Genomic DNA, 20,701 nt, shown 5'->3' with positions numbered 1-20,701 from the left:
AATAGGGCTTAAGTTGGTTTTGGGGTCATTTTGTGATACTTTAAGGGCCAAATATGTAATTTAGAGACTATTTAAAGATGGCTAACCCTAAAATGCGGGTTTGTAATCCTATTTGCAGCCAACAACTCAAGTTAGAGAGGGCCTTTTAGAGAGTTGTTTTTTTTTTCTTTGAAGTTTGGAAGTCCTAAATGGGTGTTTCGGTGAAATTTGTGGTCTTGTGTAGGCATTCTTCCTCATCATTATTCCATTAGTGATTTCTGGTGTTCAAGAAGTATGAACTTCATCCATAATTTTCATTTCAATACAAATCATGTAGATGTTAGTTTATGGTTAAGTAAGATGTTTTTTGGTAAATTGTGTTTTACCTTCGAGCTTAGTTGATCAATACATATCACTACAAAAAAATGTCAATTAGTTGAACACAAAAAATGCCACTAAAACCCCCCCAAAAAAATAACACGAAAAGCTTCTCAGATAATCAAGGACATGCATAATAAGTGCTACTAGAAATGTTCCCACTAAACCCTTTAATTAACACTTTTTGTTTGTGTCGTTTTAATTTTTTTTAGGCTTATAGTGGCATTTTCTATTTGTCACGGTAAAAGAAATGTTTTCATGGCACATATTTTGTACCATTGAAAGATCATGTGAGTCAAAAATCCATGCTTCTTTTAGTTACATATTTTAAGATTTTAGTGGTACTTTTTATTTTTTACAACCAAAAAATATTTTCTAGCATATTTTGCGGTCGGTAAATACTCATGTGATTCTATAATTTAAGCTACTTATGTCTACATAATTTTTTTAACTATAATATAAAATAAAATTATTAATTAAATTGTAGCACATAGATATTTATAAAATATCCATTGTTTTTCAACATTGTTTTTAAATTTTAAATTGAATATCTATATAAATGTCAAATACAGCTAAACATTTGAAAAAACATCTAAATATCTTTGGGTACTTCGAGGAGTCGTTTTGCAATGGTTGGTAAGGAATCCTGCATAATAGTAGCATATAAAAAAACATGACTATAAATTGTCCCACTGTTTTTGTCTTACTTTCAAATTAATAGCAACATACTTAAAAACTTATATGCTGATTAGATAAGGAAATTTGATCCTTTCACAAGTCTCATGAGGAAAAAATGATTGATTTTATATGTTACCAAATTTTGTTTTGTCGGAAAAACACGAACCCTAAGTTCACATGCACCCTAAAGACTTTATGTTGTCACTATGATTTGCAAACAAATATTAAATATCAAGAACCCCAAAAGTACATTGTTATTTTCGAAGACACTAAAGGGTTATTAGAAAATACATACATTAGTTTGTTATTGCAAGTAAACTAGTAGTACTTCCTTTGTTGGTCTTTAGAAAGCAAGCACTAGAAGTCTAGTGTCTCTAATTGCTCACACCCAAACCATAGAAAGTTGGAGGCTAAAGAGGATAGGGGAGGAGGAAGGAAATTTTCAGTTCTATTGTAAAGGGGTGACGAAAATCATAACCCAAGAGGGTTTATATATGTGACTAAGGGATGATATGATAAGACAGTTTCATTGAACAAACCTTATCCCTTTTGCTTTTCCCTTAAGGCATCTAAGTTTCTTTAGACCCCAAGAAAAGCTCTAGAAACCATCTAGAACTTCTCTAGAACCATCCCCCCTATGGGAGTTTCTAGAATTGCTCAATGTTCAACTTTTAAACATTATCATTTTTAGTACTTCCACTTTTAATTAATCCAATTAATCCCAAAATTAATTCCAGTTAATTTGTGATTAATTTTTAATTAAATAATATTATTTCTAATTAATATATTATTCGTATAATATATTAATAAATTATTTATTTTGGTGTCTAATTAATTTATTAACCAAATAATAAATTAATAAATCAGTTTCTCTCTCCAAAATGCATTCCAGTATATTACTAGGTTTGAGGGCAACCTAAAATGACTTTGCTAATAATTCAAGATTATACTAATTTAGTTATTGGCTTAGAAACCTAATCCAACATTCTCCCACGTACTACTCCAAGGACCATTATTGCAATAATTTAAACAAAAAAGGCAAATAAGAACATACCAACATCCAAGTGTTATAATATTAGAGTATATTACAATTTTGGTGTTTAAGTTTTTTTTTTTATTTTCTATTTTTTTAATAATTTTGGTTATTTATGGTTTTTGTAACTTTTTTTTTATTTTGATTCGAGTAAATAAAAAAATTATGTTTATTTTTTTTATTTATATTTGTAAATATAACTATTTTATTTAATCGAATCAAAATAAAAAAAAAAGTTACAAAAACCATAAATAACCAAAATAATAATAAAAAATAGGAAACCAGAAAAACTCAAACACAAAAATTGTAATATACTCTAATATATTCATATATTTTATACTTTTTGGAAAATGTCAAAAAAAAAGTTATCAAATTGATGAAAAATAAAACGAAACAACGAAAAATTAAATATAGGAAAAAATTAAAAAATAATACAAAAAATATTTAAAAAAATATGAAAAAGTAAAAGAAAAAATACGAAAAAAAAAAAAGATGAAAAATGTAAATTGTTTTAATATATTAGAGTATATTACAATTTTGATGTTTGAGTTTTTGTTTTTTTTTATTTATTTTTTATTTTTTATTACTTGAATCAAAATAAATAAAAATAATAAAAAAAAACCATAAATAACTAAAATTATAAAATAAAAATAAAGAACAAAATGTCAAAAAGAAAAAAAAAAGTTATCAAAATATTAAAATTATATATATATATATATAAAATTTCAAATATACAAAATTACACAAATGGTCCTTGAGGTTTGTGGTATATTGCAGTTTGGTAAAAGTGGAAAATACTATTTTTTTTTTATTAAAATTTAACACTTGAAAAGTTAGATTTAACGGTAGGAAGAGCTTTCATGTAATTTTGTACACCATAGGGACTTATGGTGTAACATTTTCCTTGAAAATACTCAAAATAAGATATTTTGCAAACTATGAGTAACCAATTATGAAAATGTGTCATGCTGGTTAAGGATGGGCATAACCGGGTACCCGCCTATTTTAGCTGGAACTGGAACCGCTCCCGGAACCGGCGGTTTTGAAATTATTGGTATTGGAACCGGAACCGCCTACACCAGTTCCTAGAAATTTGGAACTGCTCCCGGAACCGCCAAGATCGGTTCCGGTTCCGGATACCCGGTTTTTTGAATATTTAGTTTTTTTATTTTATACATGCCATTGAAATTAACTTTTATAAGAAATAGGATTTCAAGATATAAACTAAAACAATTAAAAAAACATGATCTTAAAACAGCAACAAATGGAATTTAACAAGTAAGCAACAAACTGCAAAACAACAAAACATAAATAGTCTCAAAGGAGCAAAACAACACAAAACAGCAGCAGTGGTGTCCCGCAATCCCTTGATACATTGATGCCAACTACAAAACCCTTAAGGCAAAGTACATAATATGCATTCGAAATTTTTTTAGCTTTCTCTGCCTCTTTTATGGCCTTATTAGGAAGCTTAACTTGTGGGAAAAGATACATTGCACCTTCTGCTTTGTTGCAGGTAACACCCTCTAAATTATCCAGTGCATCTTCCAATATCTGTAGTTTCAATATGTGAAGGAAAAAGAAATTAAGATATATCAAGAAATTAAGAATTACAAACAAATTAACTAACTGACCTTTGCACGCCTTGCAAGAATTTGACTCGAAATGTTCGAACAAAGATTCATTGATGCCACCTTCTGGATTTGTTCCCTGAGTTCGGGACTAAAACCAGTCACCTCCATGTAACCACCTCTTTTCCCACATTCCCCATAATACCCTGATCAATTTTTGCGTTATATAATATCTCCAACTAGTTACTACTCTCTTCATATTTATTATAATATATAAAAAATTTAAAAAGAAAAGCTAAATTCACTTCCATAAGTATGAATTAAGTGGCCCAATTGTGTAATGCTTTTGTTTTCTAATATTATATAATAGAATTTGAAGACCTTTGTTATTTTAGTTTTCATATAGTTAACAAATATCTTTTCGTAGAAAATCAATAAGCGTAGAATAGATGTAGAAAGTTTATATAATTCAATCAGACATAATTCTTTTTCCTTTAAATTTAAATGAATTTGTTTTTTTGTAGTTTGTATTAAACAACCAGAAACCTGTATTTAATATAAATCACCGGTTCAAGGAAAATGGGAGGCCTAATGATTTTTTTTCATGTAAGGATGTTGTATATAATAATATTTTATTGTTTAAATATACAATCAATATGGTAAAAAAAAAAAAAAAAAAAAAACTAATAATTGATAGCGAATTCAATATGATTGTAGAAATTGATTAGAAAACTAGTTTGATATAAAATTAGTAAAAGAAAATATAGTAACTAATTGCATAATTTAGTGTTTTACCAAAATAAATCCGTACCTCTGAATTATAGAAAACAAATAAAGATTATTTTTAATGGTTTATTTGGATGAATGGAATAAAACAATAAATAAACAAAGGATACAAGATCATAGAATATGTCTAATATTCTATTTTTTAATTGTGGTGTTTTTTAATTTATTGAGTTTTTTTTACATTAAAAATATTATATATGTAATGTTAGAGTTTTTGCATGTTAAAATATATTGTATTTTTAATTTGTTGTGGCTAAAATTTGATGTTCAAAGGTTTGTATAAGAAAAATGGATATTTAAAATTAAACAAAAAAAACTGAAATAAAATCTATCATTTAAAAAAAATATAAAAAAACAGTAAGAAGGTGAAATATAGAGAAAGGAAAAAATTGGATATTTAAAATAAAAAAGAAATTAAGGAAAACTGAAAAATAAAGAAAAATGACAAGAAACACTAGTCTGGTAAAAAAACTTGAAAGTACCCTAGAATGGTAAATACTTTTTCCAATCACTCTCTCTTATGGTCAAAAACTCCTTTTTCTGCTCTTCCCTAATGACGGCCGTCTAGATGCTAAATGATTATACTTTGGCCAGGGAGAAAACATGAAATATTTCTTCTTGGGAAGGCAAAATTGAAGACCAATCCTGACGTTTGGCGGTTGCGTTTGAAGGAGAACGAACAGTTCGTAAGCGATTAGCCTTCCTCCCTTATAAAATGGACAGGATGGGTAAGAAGTCTAACACTTATTGATTAAGAAAGAAACATCTGTAGTGAAGAAGTCATTGGCTGCAGCTGATAGTATTTTTTTCCGAAGAAATTGAAGGTAAGCCATGGTTAATTACTGATTATCATGTTATCTGGTCGCTAAGTTCTTGTTTACTCGTGGTTTTCAAGCAATGACTCTCACCTCCGATCACCCCAAAGACAAGGAACAACAATACCCACCTCCGGTCAACACCGATAACCAGTATGAACAACCACCTCACGTGAACCACCACCACCGTGAAGAACCACCTTTTTCACTTCTTCCACCTCCCTTCCATCAGTTTCAAAGCTACAAAGAAATGTCGATTCACCTTACTCACCTCCTTCTCCACCTTACCCGGCTCAACCACCAGAACGCCACCAGCCTCCACTGTGATGACGTATCTTCTCTACCAGCAACTTCGAACGCCAACGGCCACAACGGAAAGCCACCTGATGCCTTCGATTACTACCTGGCAGAGTGCCACCGTCTGGCATCACCAGCACAACCTTCCAACCATGTCTCTCCTCAGTGCAGCCACCATTGCCTTCACATTCCTCCGATTATATGTTCACACACTAACCATCAAAACCCCATAAATTATATGGACAATAAACCCACATTTCGGGTCTATACCAAGGCCAAAACTGATTACTCTCTCACTATACGTAATGGAAAAGTGATTCTTGCTCCAACTAATTCTTCTGATCTTCATCAGGTTTCTTGTTTTCAGTTTCTTGATAGTATATGAGCTTGCTCTTTCTTCAACTGTTTCACCAACACCAATTTGTTTGACATCTAAATTAACAGCATTGGATCAAAGACGAGAAATTTGGTAGGAGCATTAAGGATGAAAAAGGTAATCCCGCTTTTGCCTTGGTCAACAAAGCCACCGGTGAAGCTATGAAATTTTCAATCGGTGTAACTTATCCGGTATGCCATTCTACTTTTGTCGGCTAAAAATTGAAAAAAAAATAACTTTTTATCATGTTTTGAATGAAAGTGATTGATTATGCTTAGTGTAATAATATATATAAACTTTAAATCACTTATCACGTGTGTGTGTGTGTACTTGTAAATTATTTCTCAGGTTCAGCTGAAGAAATACAACCCTAATGAAGTCGACATGAGTGTTCTTTGGAGTGAGGGCAATGACTTGGGTGATGGTTATAGGTCATTTAGGACAGTCACCAATATTCATCTTCATCTAGATGCATGTAAGGGTGTTAAAGAATATGGTGGTGTTCATGACGGCACTGAAATTATTTTGTGGGAATGGAATGATGGCGATAACCAAAAGTGGATCATATTCCCGTATTGTAAGTCTTTTGCGCAAACTTTACTCAATAATATTCTTCCATATTTATCAATTTATTTATTTATTTGTTTGCCAAATTTCACTTAAAAAGAAAAGGGTTTTGTTATAATCTTGTTATGAAATAAGGGATTGTTATATAAACTCTAGTAATGGTTCGATTGAAAAGTTACCTGGACCTTCATATTGTCTCTTAATTGTTAAAGAATCTTACATTAAAATTAAAAAGATTGAAACCATTTGGTTTTTTGATCTATCAAACGATCTTTATGATAAAAAATGCATGCTCTCTTGTCAACTTTTACTTTATTTTGTAATGCCGATTTGTTTATCAACTTATGCAATTGGTCCTTAACCCCTGCTTTATGTTATGGTTTTGCGCAGGATTGCGTGTTAGTGTGGAGTTTAATCTTCGACCATGAATGATCACATGTTTAAGTACCTATGGATAGTGTTGTTTTGGATATTTTTATATGTTATTTCGGGCCTCCGTAAGGTATTAAACTTGTTAGATTTTAAATGATTGACACATATAATCCTACTTTAAAATGCATTAAACTTTACAAATTCAACGAGACATCATATTTTAATAATTAAAAGTTTTGTTTTTTATTGAAGAATTTAATGGTTATTAAACTTCATATCATTGAATACTAACACGCCTTTCCATAATTATAAGACTCCAAAAATATATTGACCATGTATATTCAAGGGTACCCAAGTTGTTTGTAATTTATTTGTTAAAAGTCTCAAGTTATGAAATTATGTTTATAAGTGGTATATTTTTAACATGAAAAATGTATAAATGGATTTTAATCTGCCAAGAATTAACTTTAGATGTAATTGTAATATATCATAATGATTATAGATTTCACATAAGCAGTCATAATGGTTATGCCATTATTTAGCAAAGCTTAAAGTATGATGCTTAAATAGGTAATTTCGAATATATGGGCCTCAATGTACGAAATTTTAAGATCATGTTATAGAAGGCAAGAAATGTATTGAAAGAGCATTGTTTTATGTAAGAAATATGTTTAAATCACAATCAGCTAGAGTGGAATGTCGATAAATTGGTTGGTATGGACATTTACCAAAGTACAACGCCAGTTATTTTTAGTGAAAATATAAGTTTTATTTGTACTTTAAAGACGTTGAATGATGGGAATTAATTAAAAAAACAGTTGAATGGAATGTCATAATTATAAATTCATAAAATATGGTTTAGTATGTCACTGCCAGTGGTTATTTATCAAAGAATTTGGAAAAAGTATTACGCATGGGATTTTGGGCAAGTTAGGGCCAATATATACGTGAGATGACCCGGATTTCATGTTAATTTTGTGACAACCCGAAATTTTGCATTTGGTCCACACCAAGAACACTGTACCAATCTGATACTCCATTAACCTTCTTCTCTGAAGAAATGTAAACATCAAGAATCTGAAAAGAGGTGTGAAAGACCTTCAAGCCCAGGTCGATGTGTACTTCCCCCCTCGCAAGAGGTCAAGAGTCAGTGCCCCATTTGTGTTCTCTGGAAAAATCTTCAAAAAGCAGCAAAGCACCATTGATTCCCTTCATGATGAATGTCTCTTTGAGATCTTCAGACGTATATCTGGTAGCCAAGAAAAAAGTTCATGTGCTTTTGTCTCAATGCTAAAATTTGTTGATGGAGGGAATCACATTTCTTCAAGCATGCTCATTTCCATTCCATCAGAAAAAATAAAATTCGTTGAACAATTTCATCATATTAAACACTAGCTTAATCTTCTTTCTTGACATAGATGTTTCAGATGGAATTTCTATTAATTCTACCATTATTTTTTTCTAGATCAAGATAAGACTATTAACAGCCCATGCCTCTCTCAAATGTTATACATATGCATTCTTGAGGAGACAGAACAGCATCCCATAGGAGTATCTTGCTTTATTACCATTATTCTCAAAAAATTAAAATACATTGGTTTTATATGAAGCAATTATTATCATTTATATAAATATTTTATCTATTAAAATGGTTTTCAGGTATCATGCTGTAGCTTACATTGAAGCATTTCCATATATCTACCAAGATGGAAAGGTAAAATATTTTTATGTGTAAAATTACAAAATTGGTCATCTGAATTTTTTTATTTTCTTGCACATACAGTCCTCTAGGTTTCTTTTGTTAAATCTAACACTTATTTTTTTTAATATGACCATTTTGCCCTTATAGCTTTTAATGGAGTTTGATCATTTGCAAGATGTCTCGGGGCCATATATACAGATTAAAGGGGCAAATAAAGAAGTTGTTGTTGCTGCTGGTTCGGCTCTTGAGCTTGATGGTTTATACACCACAAAGGTTTTTCCTACCTTTTTTTTTAATTTAAAGTATTTATTTTGTTGTTATTATGATTTACTTATTTTTCTTCATTTTTTATTTTTTTAAATCTGGTATAAAAAGATAAAATTAAATGAAAGCATTGATGTCAATAGCGATCGTCATGGTCGCTATAGCGATTAGCGAGGCGAGGCGACTTATTGTCGCTATGAGGTTCATGGCGACTGAAAAGCGACGTAGCGATTAGGAGATTAATTTTATTTTTTATTTTTTATTTTTTTAAATCTGGTATAAAAAGCCACGTTTTAGGGTTTTTAGTTGACTAAGTCAAGAGAACACATCTCATCGCTTCATCATACTCTCTAGTCTTGTCTCCCGACCAAGCCTCCCTTGCGACTTATTTAACGACGGCAGCTTTTTGTATGTATAGTTATATCATATATGACCGTTATGCCCCTTTGATATGATGATATCTCAATGTATTACCCAGAATTTTTGTATCCGACATTTATACCCCTGTGATATCTCAATTTCTCAAAGATACCAGATTTTTTATATACTCTGTTTTCTTTCTTTCTCCATCTCAATGTTTGTGATGGTTAGAACTTGGAAGTTAGAAATTAACGTACGTTAGTTGTCTCTGACTCTCTGTGATATCTATATTGTAACTGATATAGAAATTAATGCCATTAAAAACTATTGTGTCATAATTAATGTCATTAAAAACTATTGTGTCATTCTAATCTCGTGTCTCTCAATTTCTATGTAGTATTTATGTATTTATTGTTCACTAACGGATTAAGTCATTGACTCATTGCTAATCAGTTGTTTCTTAATTAATTAAAGTTATTGATTAAAGTTGTTTCTTAATTAATTAAAGTTATTGAACTTATGTTTTACGTTTTGACTGGGAAGAGCAGTTGTAGCTAAAGTCTTAATTAATTAAAGTTTGAACAAGTATTACTTGAATACCCTTTAGAATGAAACCAAAACCATTGCAAGAGCAGTTGTAGCTAAAGTCTGTGTAGTCAGGTACTAAATCCATTTGTGTTGCAAAAAATGACTTTTTTCCCTTTGGTTCATATCTTGTTAAAATTTGTAAATTTAGGCACTGCAAGTTATGAAAGAAAAATATTTGAATGCATTCGATCTTTCCTCCAAAAGGCTTCACATGTCAACACTATGTTTTACGGTACATGTCTTTCCATTTCTTCAATCACAAGAATGTTCATTATAAGAATCTGCATATTGTGAATGTTGATACTCTGCAATCACTCACAAACAACCTGTGTTACACATATGTCAATATTTGTGTCATTTTGATCAGTCTTTTTATTTTGTTTTGTTTTATATTTTTGAATTAAGTAAGATTTGTTTTAATTATTTAAATTATGTTTAGACAGGTATTCAAGGTGCACTCATTTTGTGTCTATTGGTAAATACCACACACATACTATGCTCATCTGGCTACCTTTCAGGTACAAGTCTACATGGTTCTGTTGTTGTTGTTGGTGCTGGTGGTGGGACAAGGAGCACCATGTGCCAAGGCCAAATGCTACTGTGGTTAGAACCCTACCTACTCTCAAGGAGGATGTCAAGTGGGTTATTTTCTAATGCTAGAAATACCCAACCAACACTTTCATTTCATGTGTGTGAGTGTATTTTTTCTATTACTACTACTTTTGTGCTAGAAAATTACTACTATGATCCAACTTTTGATACATACTATGTGTTGTTGTTAGTGTTTCTTCCCAAGCTGAAACTTGGACAACCTGTGCATGATATTTACCAACACATAATGTAGGTAAGTTTTGTGTTGTAGGTTAAATGCAAGAAAAGAAACATAATTTTATTTATTTATGAAAGTACGTTGTTATTCTCTGCACGACATGTTCACTTGTTTGATGACATTTATGTTTGTATAGACTCCAAAAAAAAAGTAATGGTTTTGAGCTTTTGCAGTCGTGTTGGAGCTTAAACTGCACAAACAAGTAATGGTTTTGAGCTTTTAAAAGTAGAATGTCCTAGTAAGAATTAATTTTAAAAGTAGAATGAAAATGACAAGTGATTTTGTGTTGTGTTTACAGGGTTGATGAAAGCGAATAGCCCTGGAGTTAGAAGTGGAAAAGAAAGCTCAAGTTGAAAGAGATAAGATGCTGAAAATGCAAATGTTGCATTCTTCATTTCAATTGTTAGTATGAAACATAAAGTAGATTAGATGGATACAAAGTTATATATTGTAAGAAATAGAATTGTATGACATTAAATTTTATGCAATGGATTGTATTTTTTTGTATATGGTATTTTATTTCTATTATGACACATTAAATGCAAATTTAATTTAAAAATTCATAAATATATAAATATATATTTTTTAAATATTTAAATTTACGATACGCAAAAATGTGCGTCATCTTCATTTATGACATGGCCTTTCTTGACAGGGGCTTTCTTGATACGCATTGCGTGTCATTAACACGCGCGTCGTAAGGTTACGACATGCGAATGCGTGTCGTCTTCCTTTATGACAGGGCCTTCCTTGATACGCATTGCGTGTCGTAAACGAGCGTCGTAATTGCGAGTCGTAAATGAGTGTCGTAAATGCGCGTCGTCTATAGACGACGTGCAAAAGCGCGTTGTCTCTCTTTATGACAGGGCCTTCCTTGACGCGCATTTGCACGTCGTCTGAGCCTTTTACGACGCGCAATGAGCGTCATAAAAGGCTGTTTTTCTAGTAGTGAAAATAGACGAGTTCGACATCTATGGATCGAGATTTGGTACCTTCGCTATGCGTTTATAGTTTGCATCGAGAACGAAGATTATGGCTTTTTTATTTATCTTGTTATATTTTAATTATCATCGTACAACAAGTGAGATGGCAAATGGGCAACAAGCTGCGCCGCTATGCCTTTTTGTATAGCAAAGCTCAATCTTTTAAAGACTACATTCATAGAACTAGGGGATATACCATTGCAATGCATGATCCGTTGTACTCTATTAAGAAGCTCTACCGCATCCAGTGCGAGGAAACCAAACCTATCAAACGCAAATGGTATGAACACGTGTTGATTTTCCATGCACGATTTCTCATGTTTGTTGACTTTACCTGTAGCAGCTTTTAAAGCAGCCAGTCCTGCCGTGAAACCCCCCGCCCTCAAGCCCACGAGAGGGGATACCCCTATAAGGTCCACACATGCATGTTTCCCTCCGACCCATCCAAAAATCAAAATGTCAGCTGGTCTAAGGGTTGACCTTCCTTCTATCGGGTCAGTCAAGAAATTCACATGTGCCTCTTTCTTAGCAGAAACTCCTGCACACTTAAATATATCAAACAAAATATCTCTGACCATATCGTGCCTGTATTTGAACCCCGGGAGTTCTTTACAGTGAACTGCATGCTCTCCACAGGAGTCCAAACATGCCTTGCGACACACCGGACATATCTCGTCAGCTGGGAATATTGAAATCATGAGTCGATATTTGAGGATAGTAGGATACTCCACATGAGACATATGTTGGCCAATCCCATCTATAGGGATAGCAAGAAGAAAATCTTGGGCATGTGGTGCACGTAAGCACTGGAAAACCGTTTTCTGACGGGCCGTCATGTCGAGATAAACTTCCATATCTTGGACAATTTTACGAAAAAGGGCACTCGCCAGCGTACTCTGGGATTTACGGGGGGGGGGGGGGGTGTCTTTAGTAGTAAAACTGCTAAGGTCAGAATCTGGAAGCTTGTTACAAAGAGAAGCCAAGGCACCATCATAATCAGAATCCATACCATATATATATGCCGCTATCCCGTAAGATGTGGTCTTGCAATACCCAAGTTTGGGCCCTTGAGGCAACAAAATCATATGAAGTAGCCTCTACTGCCGAGTATAAACCCAAACCACCAAACCTGATGGGTAAGGAAACAATGCGCCATTGTAGGTCACCAAAGAAAGAGCCACTACAAACCATAATGTCCTCAATGGCCCCGCGCAGTCCATTGTCAAAAAATATTGCCGCCTCCTCCATGTGAATGGGTTGGCACGTCCTCAGCCCAAAGAAAAGCTTAGCAATACCCATACAAGACCGAAGCAGAAGGAGCTCACTCTGAGGGTCAGACAATTGAGGAAGAAGACGCATCAAATTCACAGCGTTTCGGCTCTCTTTATGGCTAAGCTGCTAATGAAACTAGCATCTCTACTAACAACTCCCCCAAGAAGTTTCACCCCCAAATATGGCCTCCCGATGTCAGCCGGGAATAGCCCCTCACGTAGCTTCCTACCGTCGCACGAGGGCCAAAAGAGCTCGGTTTTCTTGATATTCAGTTGAAGGCCCAATTTTGGGCCAATCACCGTAATGATGTCCAACGCTTTGGCCACCTCCTCTGAATCTCCAATAAGTGTGCCATCATCAAGGTACCATGCATGGAGGAGAAGCTTGCAATTGTTGCTAATATCGATTGAGAAGGTATCAAAATCCAGTGTTTAGAAGTCGAAGATACCTTCATAATGGGTATCAATTTGCTATGGTCAAATGTCCTTGATCATAACTTGATAATGAATGCAGTGAAGAAGAAACAGAAAGTGTCGATTCAAATCCCTCAACTATCAATGAATTGGCAATACTAAGCCACCTTCGACATGGAGTCACACAAAATTGTGTTAAAAGCTGAATTTCCATTTTGAGCACCTGTAGTTTTTGCAAGCTAGTAGAATTTACCCACTTTCCACATTGGGCTGAAGAGTATGAGAAATGGGAAGATTTTCGAAACAGGGTCCCTGCAGTTAATGTGAATTAACACTTTATGCCCAATTTCGCAGTTGGGGTAAAGTTTCAGATCTAAGGTTGTTTTGGACGCACCAGGTCACTACAGAATTTCGAAATTGATAGTTTCTACCCAAACTTTTAAAAATTCGTCAAAGGCGGTCCGAGAACGAATTCGAAAATTGAGATATTTTTTTGGATTTTCTCGATTTATGCAAAAATGTTTATGCCATGTGTTAAAGGGGAGTTTTGTATAGAAAATTCCAAATTGAGCACTTTCTAATTCATTTTTGGTTTTATAATTATTTTTTGATTATAAAAGGGGGAGAGAATTAAGTATGAGAATTCGAAAGTTGAACTTTTCATATTATGCGGACTTAAAGACCGAAGTGACCTTTAGCAATTAAAGTTTACGAAGTTATTTGATTGAGATTCGGAAATGATTAGTTTATGATGGGTTTGGACTTATATAAGATTTTTAGGGTGTGATTTTGTGCTCAAATTTGGGTAATTTTGTGGAGGTTTGGATACTCCTAATTGCCTTTTTATGCTCGGTTTGTATGGTCTCACACTCTAGAACCCGGATTGGAAGGTCATTGAAGATTTGAAGTTCATTTTTACATGTGTTATGCTTGAGGCTTGGTTCGTGAAGTTGCTTAATTTTCGAAGATTGAAGCGGGTCATCCATTCCTAACTTTGAGGGGGAGAATGTTAGGGTGCAAAGTTATGCATGAATGACTTTGTAATGGTTTGACTCTTATAGACCCACTTGCATGTGGTAGTGATGCCTTATGACATGAGAGAGAGACAAAGAGAGAGAGAGAGAGAGAGAGAGAGAGAGAAAGATATGTAAACACCTTTATATATAATGGATTTCATACCACTTGTAGAGGTATGCTTGAGAGATGTAACATTGAGAGTGCGAGTGTGAGCTATTTATTTGTCTAGATCTAGCTTATAATTTTTTGTAACACCTTTCATGATTGAATACATCTATTAGACACCCAAATCACTGTGTTCTTTGTGTTCTTCAATTCCGCATGCCAAATCAAATGCTCTTAATTCACATCAGTCTCGGGTTTGGTGTTTCGGGTGGAAGTCATGTGCCACTTAGAGCATTTATCGGTGTAGGCACACAAGTAGTGAGCCAGATAGTTCTCTTAGGTTAGGAAGCACTAAGAGACTCATGCTTATCATAAGGTGCCTTTAATGATATTGGGTTAATTATATTTAGTGTTACTTGGTGAATTATATTTGGTGATGATTGATGAATTATATTTCATCATATTGGTATTTGGCGATGTGTGGTGAACTATATAATAAATGAGGAATTCGGTGATATCTAGTGATTTATTAAATAAAATATGAAATTGGTAATATGGGGTGAATTATGCTCTTGGTGATAACATATGGAAAAAATATGTATGTGATAATTGTTGCATCGTATGTTTTGTCGTAACTTGAATTGTTGACCTGTTTTGAAATTCTAAGTTTCCCTCTAACTGTATGCAACTTTTGTTAACTCACTCAACAGGAGCTGACACTTGTTTCTTGTATTTTGTGCCTGTGGGTTAGTACATGTAGCTTAAGAGCATGTATTGGTGAGTTTGGGGACACTTATTTTTGGGTAGTATGTTTTTTCTTAGGCGATACCACTTTGACATGTTTTGGTTGTTACTTTTGTTCCATTTTGCTTTCCTTAAACTCAAATGATTTTGATTGGGTTGTTTTTAAAAGATGATAATGTGGTGGTTAATTTTTAAGTTTGAAATAACATAAGACTGTCGTTGCATTTTCTGCTAAATTAAATGAACATGTTTAAAGTAAACACCATGACGTTATAGAATGCTAAAAAAATTAGGTTGTTGAATTGCTTCTCATATGGGCCGTCTTGCATATAGGTGAAAAAGGTTAAGACAACGTTAAGTGTGATGTATAGGTTGTGTGGGAAAGTTTGACCAATAGAGAGTCGACTATACTTGCGACCGGGATTAAGCAATTGAAGCTGCATTTTCTTGGATTGTTTTTCGATTTCAAAGCGTCAAGTCATGATTCGATTTCAGAAACAGGTTAAAGGTGTTTTCTTTCTAGCATCTATATTAGAACTCACTATGAACAATTGTAGGTTTTGATGATTTAGCCTGTGTTTGGAGCACTGCAGCTAACTAATAAGGTAGTTTATTTTTTGAGATTTTTTAATTTGTCATTTTTGGCAAGCCAAAAATTAGATTATAAATTAGTTTTTTAAAAAAGTATTTATACTAGCTTTTTAGGAGTTTTTTACTTTTCAAATATATCCCTTAATTAACTATAGAAACATATTCTTTTAAATTTCTTTCTATGTATTTTATATTTTTCAACCAATTTTACCAAACAACATTTTGTATCAGTTACTTTTTCAGCTATTAGCTAGCTTTTTATTTAATAACTAGTTTTTTAGCTATCAACTAACTTTTCAAGTAACAACTCGCCTTTCAGCTAGTGCATCAAATGTAACATTAATGTTATTTATTGTAAATGTTGGAAATATGTTCATGGTCACAAGAAATTAGTGATATTTTTTAAATAGCAGTTCCTTTTTTTGTTACAAACAAGATATGATTTAAACTTAAGATGAAAAAATAAAGATTACAAAGACTAGTTTGTTAATTTATCATGAGATGATGAATTAACCAAAACTAGATCCGACAATTCGAGACACAAATCAGTGAGAGACACGATGCGACGCGAATAGATCTTGAAAAATGAGCTAAAGTTTATTTCTTATTGTGTAATCGTATCGTGTTAAATTCGTAGTTAACATGTTTTCATGACATGAACATACAAATTGTCAAGTCTAACTAAAACTAAAAAGATTTAAGGGTTTTATGTGTATTTATCCGGTAAAGGGAAAATGACTTGGAAGAGTAATTATCTTTTCGTCTTGTTCACGTTTAGTTAACTTTATTTTTTTATACACATTTGAACACATATAACAATAGCCATGTGTGAACACATATAACAAGTTAAATGCTCAAATGTACACAAGTTAAAGAAGTTCCTAAACATGAACAAAACCACAAAAATGATTCTGATAAGTTATTGTCTCATCCAGTAAATCAAGGGATAGGTTAAAAAAATCAAGATTCCTTGGTTTGTTGTTTTCATGTCTCACCCTGAAATGATAACTAAATGATTATGAACCATACTAGTCAAGTCATAAAAACTCGAATCTAATGCTCAACATAAAAAAGACACGATATAACATCTTATTATCGCCTCATATGGTCGAATATCAAAACGTATTATTGTGATCTTTAACAAACGCCACTCTAACTTGTTTACAAATTATAATGTGATAAGATATAGATAAAATATAGTGATTTAAGGTATATTCCAAAACAAAGCGTTCTAACAATCGGCAACTTTTAACAAAAACTTTGAATTAAAATAAAGTTTCGGGGTGTTTAGCTTAGCTTTTCACAGCTCAAAAATCATTTTTAGAAAAGTTACAAAAAATCAGGATTTTCTGACTCAAAAAGTTCATTTTCTTTGTGTAAAAACTTAAAAAGTAGTTTTTAAAATTAGTTTTGCCAAACATCTTTTTTTTTTTTTTTTTTTTTTTTTTTTTTTTTTTTTTTAAAAAGGACTTTTGGCTGTGAAAAAACTAAACGAAACACCTCCTTGGTTTGGAACTATGATTTCAAGAGCTTAAAAATCTCATTTTAATTAAAAAAATTTAATATAAATTTTAAGGGCTTGTAACTTTTTTTTAATTTTATTTAATTTTAAGAATGCATAGTTTGATAGTTAATTTTAACAAAATACACAAATAAAAAAATACAAAACTACCATACCAAATACATGTATCATTTAATAATAGGTGGTCTTTACTTGTTAGCTAATCTACCAAAAATTCAAGTACGACACGTTATTTTCCCAAAATATTTATACCAACATAAATTTACTATGTTAACCTTATAAATATATTTTTAATTATTCTTACAACATGGTGTACATGTTAACACTAAGGGTATAATCGTAATTGTGGAAGTGATATTGAGTTGAGAACATATTCCAACAACTAGTAAAATTCAAAGTAATGTACAATTTCTATAGCATATTGTACAAGTAGCATATTCTCATCTCCCCTATGTAAGTTTGGGCGTTGCCTGCGGAGGAACTTCATCAGTTCAGCTTTGTTTTCAAGTAATGGATCCATACGGTCACAACCACCACCACCACCACCGCCGTGACGACGAACCACAGTACCCACCTCCACCACACTTCGGCGGTGGACCACCACCTCACTACCCTCCTCCACCTCATCTTGCTTACCCACCACCTCCAAACCGTGTTGATGTCTACCCTCCTCCGTACACGGCAGAATACCACCATCCACCACCACCACCACCACCGCAAACCATCCACCATGTCTATCACGAGAACACTCACCATATCCCCCACATGCCTCCGATCATCAATCACCACCATACCGATCACCATAAAATCCCCGAAAAATACACTGACAATAAACCCACAGTTAGGGTTTACACCAAGGCGAGACCCGATTTCTCACTCACGATCCGTGAGGGTAAAGTGATTCTAGCACCGTCTAACCCCTCCGATCCTCATCAGGTAACTTCAATTCTTCGTTTTCTGTTTCTGAAATTACAAACTCGATTAGTTCTTGTTCCAATTTTTGCTCCAATTTGTTGAATTTTTTGTTTGAATTTCAAACAGCATTGGGTTAAAGATCTGAAGTATAGCACAAGGGTGAAAGATGAACAGGGTTATCCCGCTTTTGCCTTGATCAACAAAGCCACTGATCAAGCCATGAAACACTCCATTGGTGCAACTCATCCGGTATGCTCTTTTACTTCTATCAATAATCAGTAGTTCATCACTTGATCTCTAACTTGTTTATGTCATAACTTGTTTATTTCTTATTGATTATAAACTATTTAACTTGATTGTTCTTGAACAGGTTCAACTGATTGAGTACAACCCTAATAGACTTGATGAATCGGTTCTTTGGACTGAAAGCAAGGACTTAGGTGATGGATATAGAACTGTAAGAATGGTGAACAATATCAAGCTCAATGTAGATGCCTTTAATGGCGATGCAAACCATGGTGGTGTTCATGATGGGACAAAAATTGTTTTGTGGGAATGGAAAAAAGGCGATAATCAAAGGTGGAACATTGTTCCATATTGTAAGTTTCTTAAAAAGTTAAACTTTATTTACTCCATATTATTTATTCTTCAATACTTAATTTATATTCTAATTTTAATATATGATCACTTTCTTGAATGGAATTTGCAGGAGGATATTCTATTATGTTGATGTGATGATGTCTTAGCTAGCTATATAATATTTGTCATGTGGGAAGCTTTATGTTTCTTGTGACTGGTGTTTGTGTTGTGTGTATATGTGAACAATGAAATATTTGAATAACAATGACATGTTTGATGTTGCTTTACATATGTAACTTGGGGCTTATATGGGTTATAAAAACATTCCTATTAATTAACTTTTTTACAAATTTGTATTGCATGTTATTTGTTACAATAACTTGTAAATTATATTATCTCAAAGTTTAATTAACAAAACAATTTATTTGTATAACTTAGATAATAGTATAACAACATTTTGGGGATGCTCTTATGTATCTCTATTAATGATAATTTGATGAGCACTATTTGAATGGTTTATCCTTTAGTAACCAATTATTTTCACGATGTTAAAAAAAGTCTAAAAGGTAGAATACTTTTGTTTAAACTAAACACTTGAATATGTTGAGGAAGATATAATAAGTAGTTGAAAAAAGTCATAACAAGATTCGTTAACCAAACTAACCAATATAATCTACCTTTCTTTGTTCTATTAGAAATTTAAAAGAAATCAGGTAAAACAATGTTATGAAAAATTGGCATCCATTAATGGTTTTGATTTTTGAAAGAACGAAACATAGAGATGTTCTGAAATCTCCATAAAATCCAAAAGTACACAATGGTAACTGTATCAAAACATTGTTTAACATGGTTAGACTCCAACAAACAAACACATATATACACACACAATGTTTTGTACATTTGGCTTTTTATTCAATAATATTGCATTTCTTCTCTGACTTATTTAAAATTCAAAGTTCAGTTAATGTTGATTTATTAATGTGCTTCATTTGCATCTCCACATTAAATAATAAATATTAAATCCATAAACATTAATATGATAATAATCTTCACAACAGTTTATTAAATGTTGTATAACATGGTGAAGCCGAAATATGAGAGTTAATTAATTTGTGTTTTATTAAAAAAAATGAAGTATTTTTTTTTCTATTTAAAAATATTACTTGTGTTTAAAAAATAACCCTTCGACAGAGGCTATGCAAGGCCCCAGTTTGGACCTTCCCGGAGGGAATTGAGGATTTTATGGTTTTCTGTAATGCATCTATCACTGGGTTGTGAGCGGTCCTCATACAGAGAAGAGGAGTGATATCTTATGCTTCGCGACAGCTGAAGCTGCATGAGACGAGGTATCCCACGCATGATCTTGAGTTGGGGGATGTGGTTTTTCCCCTTAAGATTTGGAGGCATTATATTTATATGGTCCGATGTATCATTTACACGGATCACAAGAGCTTGACACATTATGTATTAGCCGAACCTGAACATGAGACAGCCTCTGGAGGTTTCCATGTGGAAGTGGGAGCAGATTCTGATGGACTTCGTCAACAAGTTGCCGAAGACGTCAAAAGGTTTTGATGCTATTTGGGTCATCGTGGATCAATTGACCAAGAATTCCCATTTCCTGGCGGTTCGGGAGAGTTCATTGGCCGAGAAGTTGGACGATGTGTATATTCACGAGATCGTTTGTAACAAACACGTTCGGTTATCGTGTTTTGTAACTTTTAAAAATGAATAATATTATGAAATATTATGTGATTTTGAGCATTGAGTTCTAACAAATAGTTTTTATTAGAAATAAAGTAAAACTATGTTTAGAATTACTCGAAAAATATTGGATGTGTTATGAGATTCCAATCAAAAGTCAAATATTGAAATTTGACGAAAATATAAAAATTGAAATAATTAAAATTTTATTATTGAAAATTGTAGATAATTTCGTTAGAAACATTTATGCGAAAACCTCAG

The 20,701-nt window shown here is 32.8% G+C and overlaps 2 protein-coding genes across 2 annotated transcripts; both read left to right on the top strand.

Annotated features, from left to right (window-relative positions):
- The first annotated feature begins 5,322 nt into the window (after window positions 1-5,322).
- LOC111917493 (ricin B-like lectin EULS3) lies at window positions 5,323-7,065 on the top strand. The gene is made up of 4 exons (XM_023913175.3): window positions 5,323-5,889; window positions 5,982-6,104; window positions 6,262-6,490; window positions 6,871-7,065. Coding segments are annotated over exons 1-4 (921 nt in total). The 3' UTR covers window positions 6,873-7,065.
- A 10,642-nt stretch (window positions 7,066-17,707) lies between these two features.
- LOC111917520 (ricin B-like lectin R40G3) lies at window positions 17,708-19,023 on the top strand. Its single transcript, XM_023913200.2, has 4 exons — window positions 17,708-18,178; window positions 18,284-18,406; window positions 18,528-18,756; window positions 18,867-19,023. Coding segments are annotated over exons 1-4 (780 nt in total). The 5' UTR covers window positions 17,708-17,752; the 3' UTR covers window positions 18,869-19,023.
- Window positions 19,024-20,701: the final 1,678 nt, after the last annotated feature.

This window comes from Lactuca sativa, chromosome 2 (genome assembly GCF_002870075.4).
Source record: "Lactuca sativa cultivar Salinas chromosome 2, Lsat_Salinas_v11, whole genome shotgun sequence".
Taxonomy (NCBI): Eukaryota; Viridiplantae; Streptophyta; class Magnoliopsida; order Asterales; family Asteraceae; genus Lactuca; species Lactuca sativa.
This window is presented reverse-complemented; position numbering and strand designations above follow the sequence as displayed.

Coding starts and splice junctions, on each gene's coding strand:
- LOC111917493 (XM_023913175.3), top strand. CDS start 5,323: ATGACTCTCACCTCCGATCACCCCAAAGACAAGGAACAACAATACCCA. Junction 5,890..5,981: donor ATTCTTCTGATCTTCATCAG/GTTTCTTGTTTT, acceptor CTAAATTAACAG/CATTGGATCAAAGACGAGAA. Junction 6,105..6,261: donor CAATCGGTGTAACTTATCCG/GTATGCCATTCT, acceptor ATTATTTCTCAG/GTTCAGCTGAAGAAATACAA.
- LOC111917520 (XM_023913200.2), top strand. CDS start 17,753: ATGGATCCATACGGTCACAACCACCACCACCACCACCGCCGTGACGAC. Junction 18,179..18,283: donor ACCCCTCCGATCCTCATCAG/GTAACTTCAATT, acceptor AATTTCAAACAG/CATTGGGTTAAAGATCTGAA. Junction 18,407..18,527: donor CCATTGGTGCAACTCATCCG/GTATGCTCTTTT, acceptor GTTCTTGAACAG/GTTCAACTGATTGAGTACAA.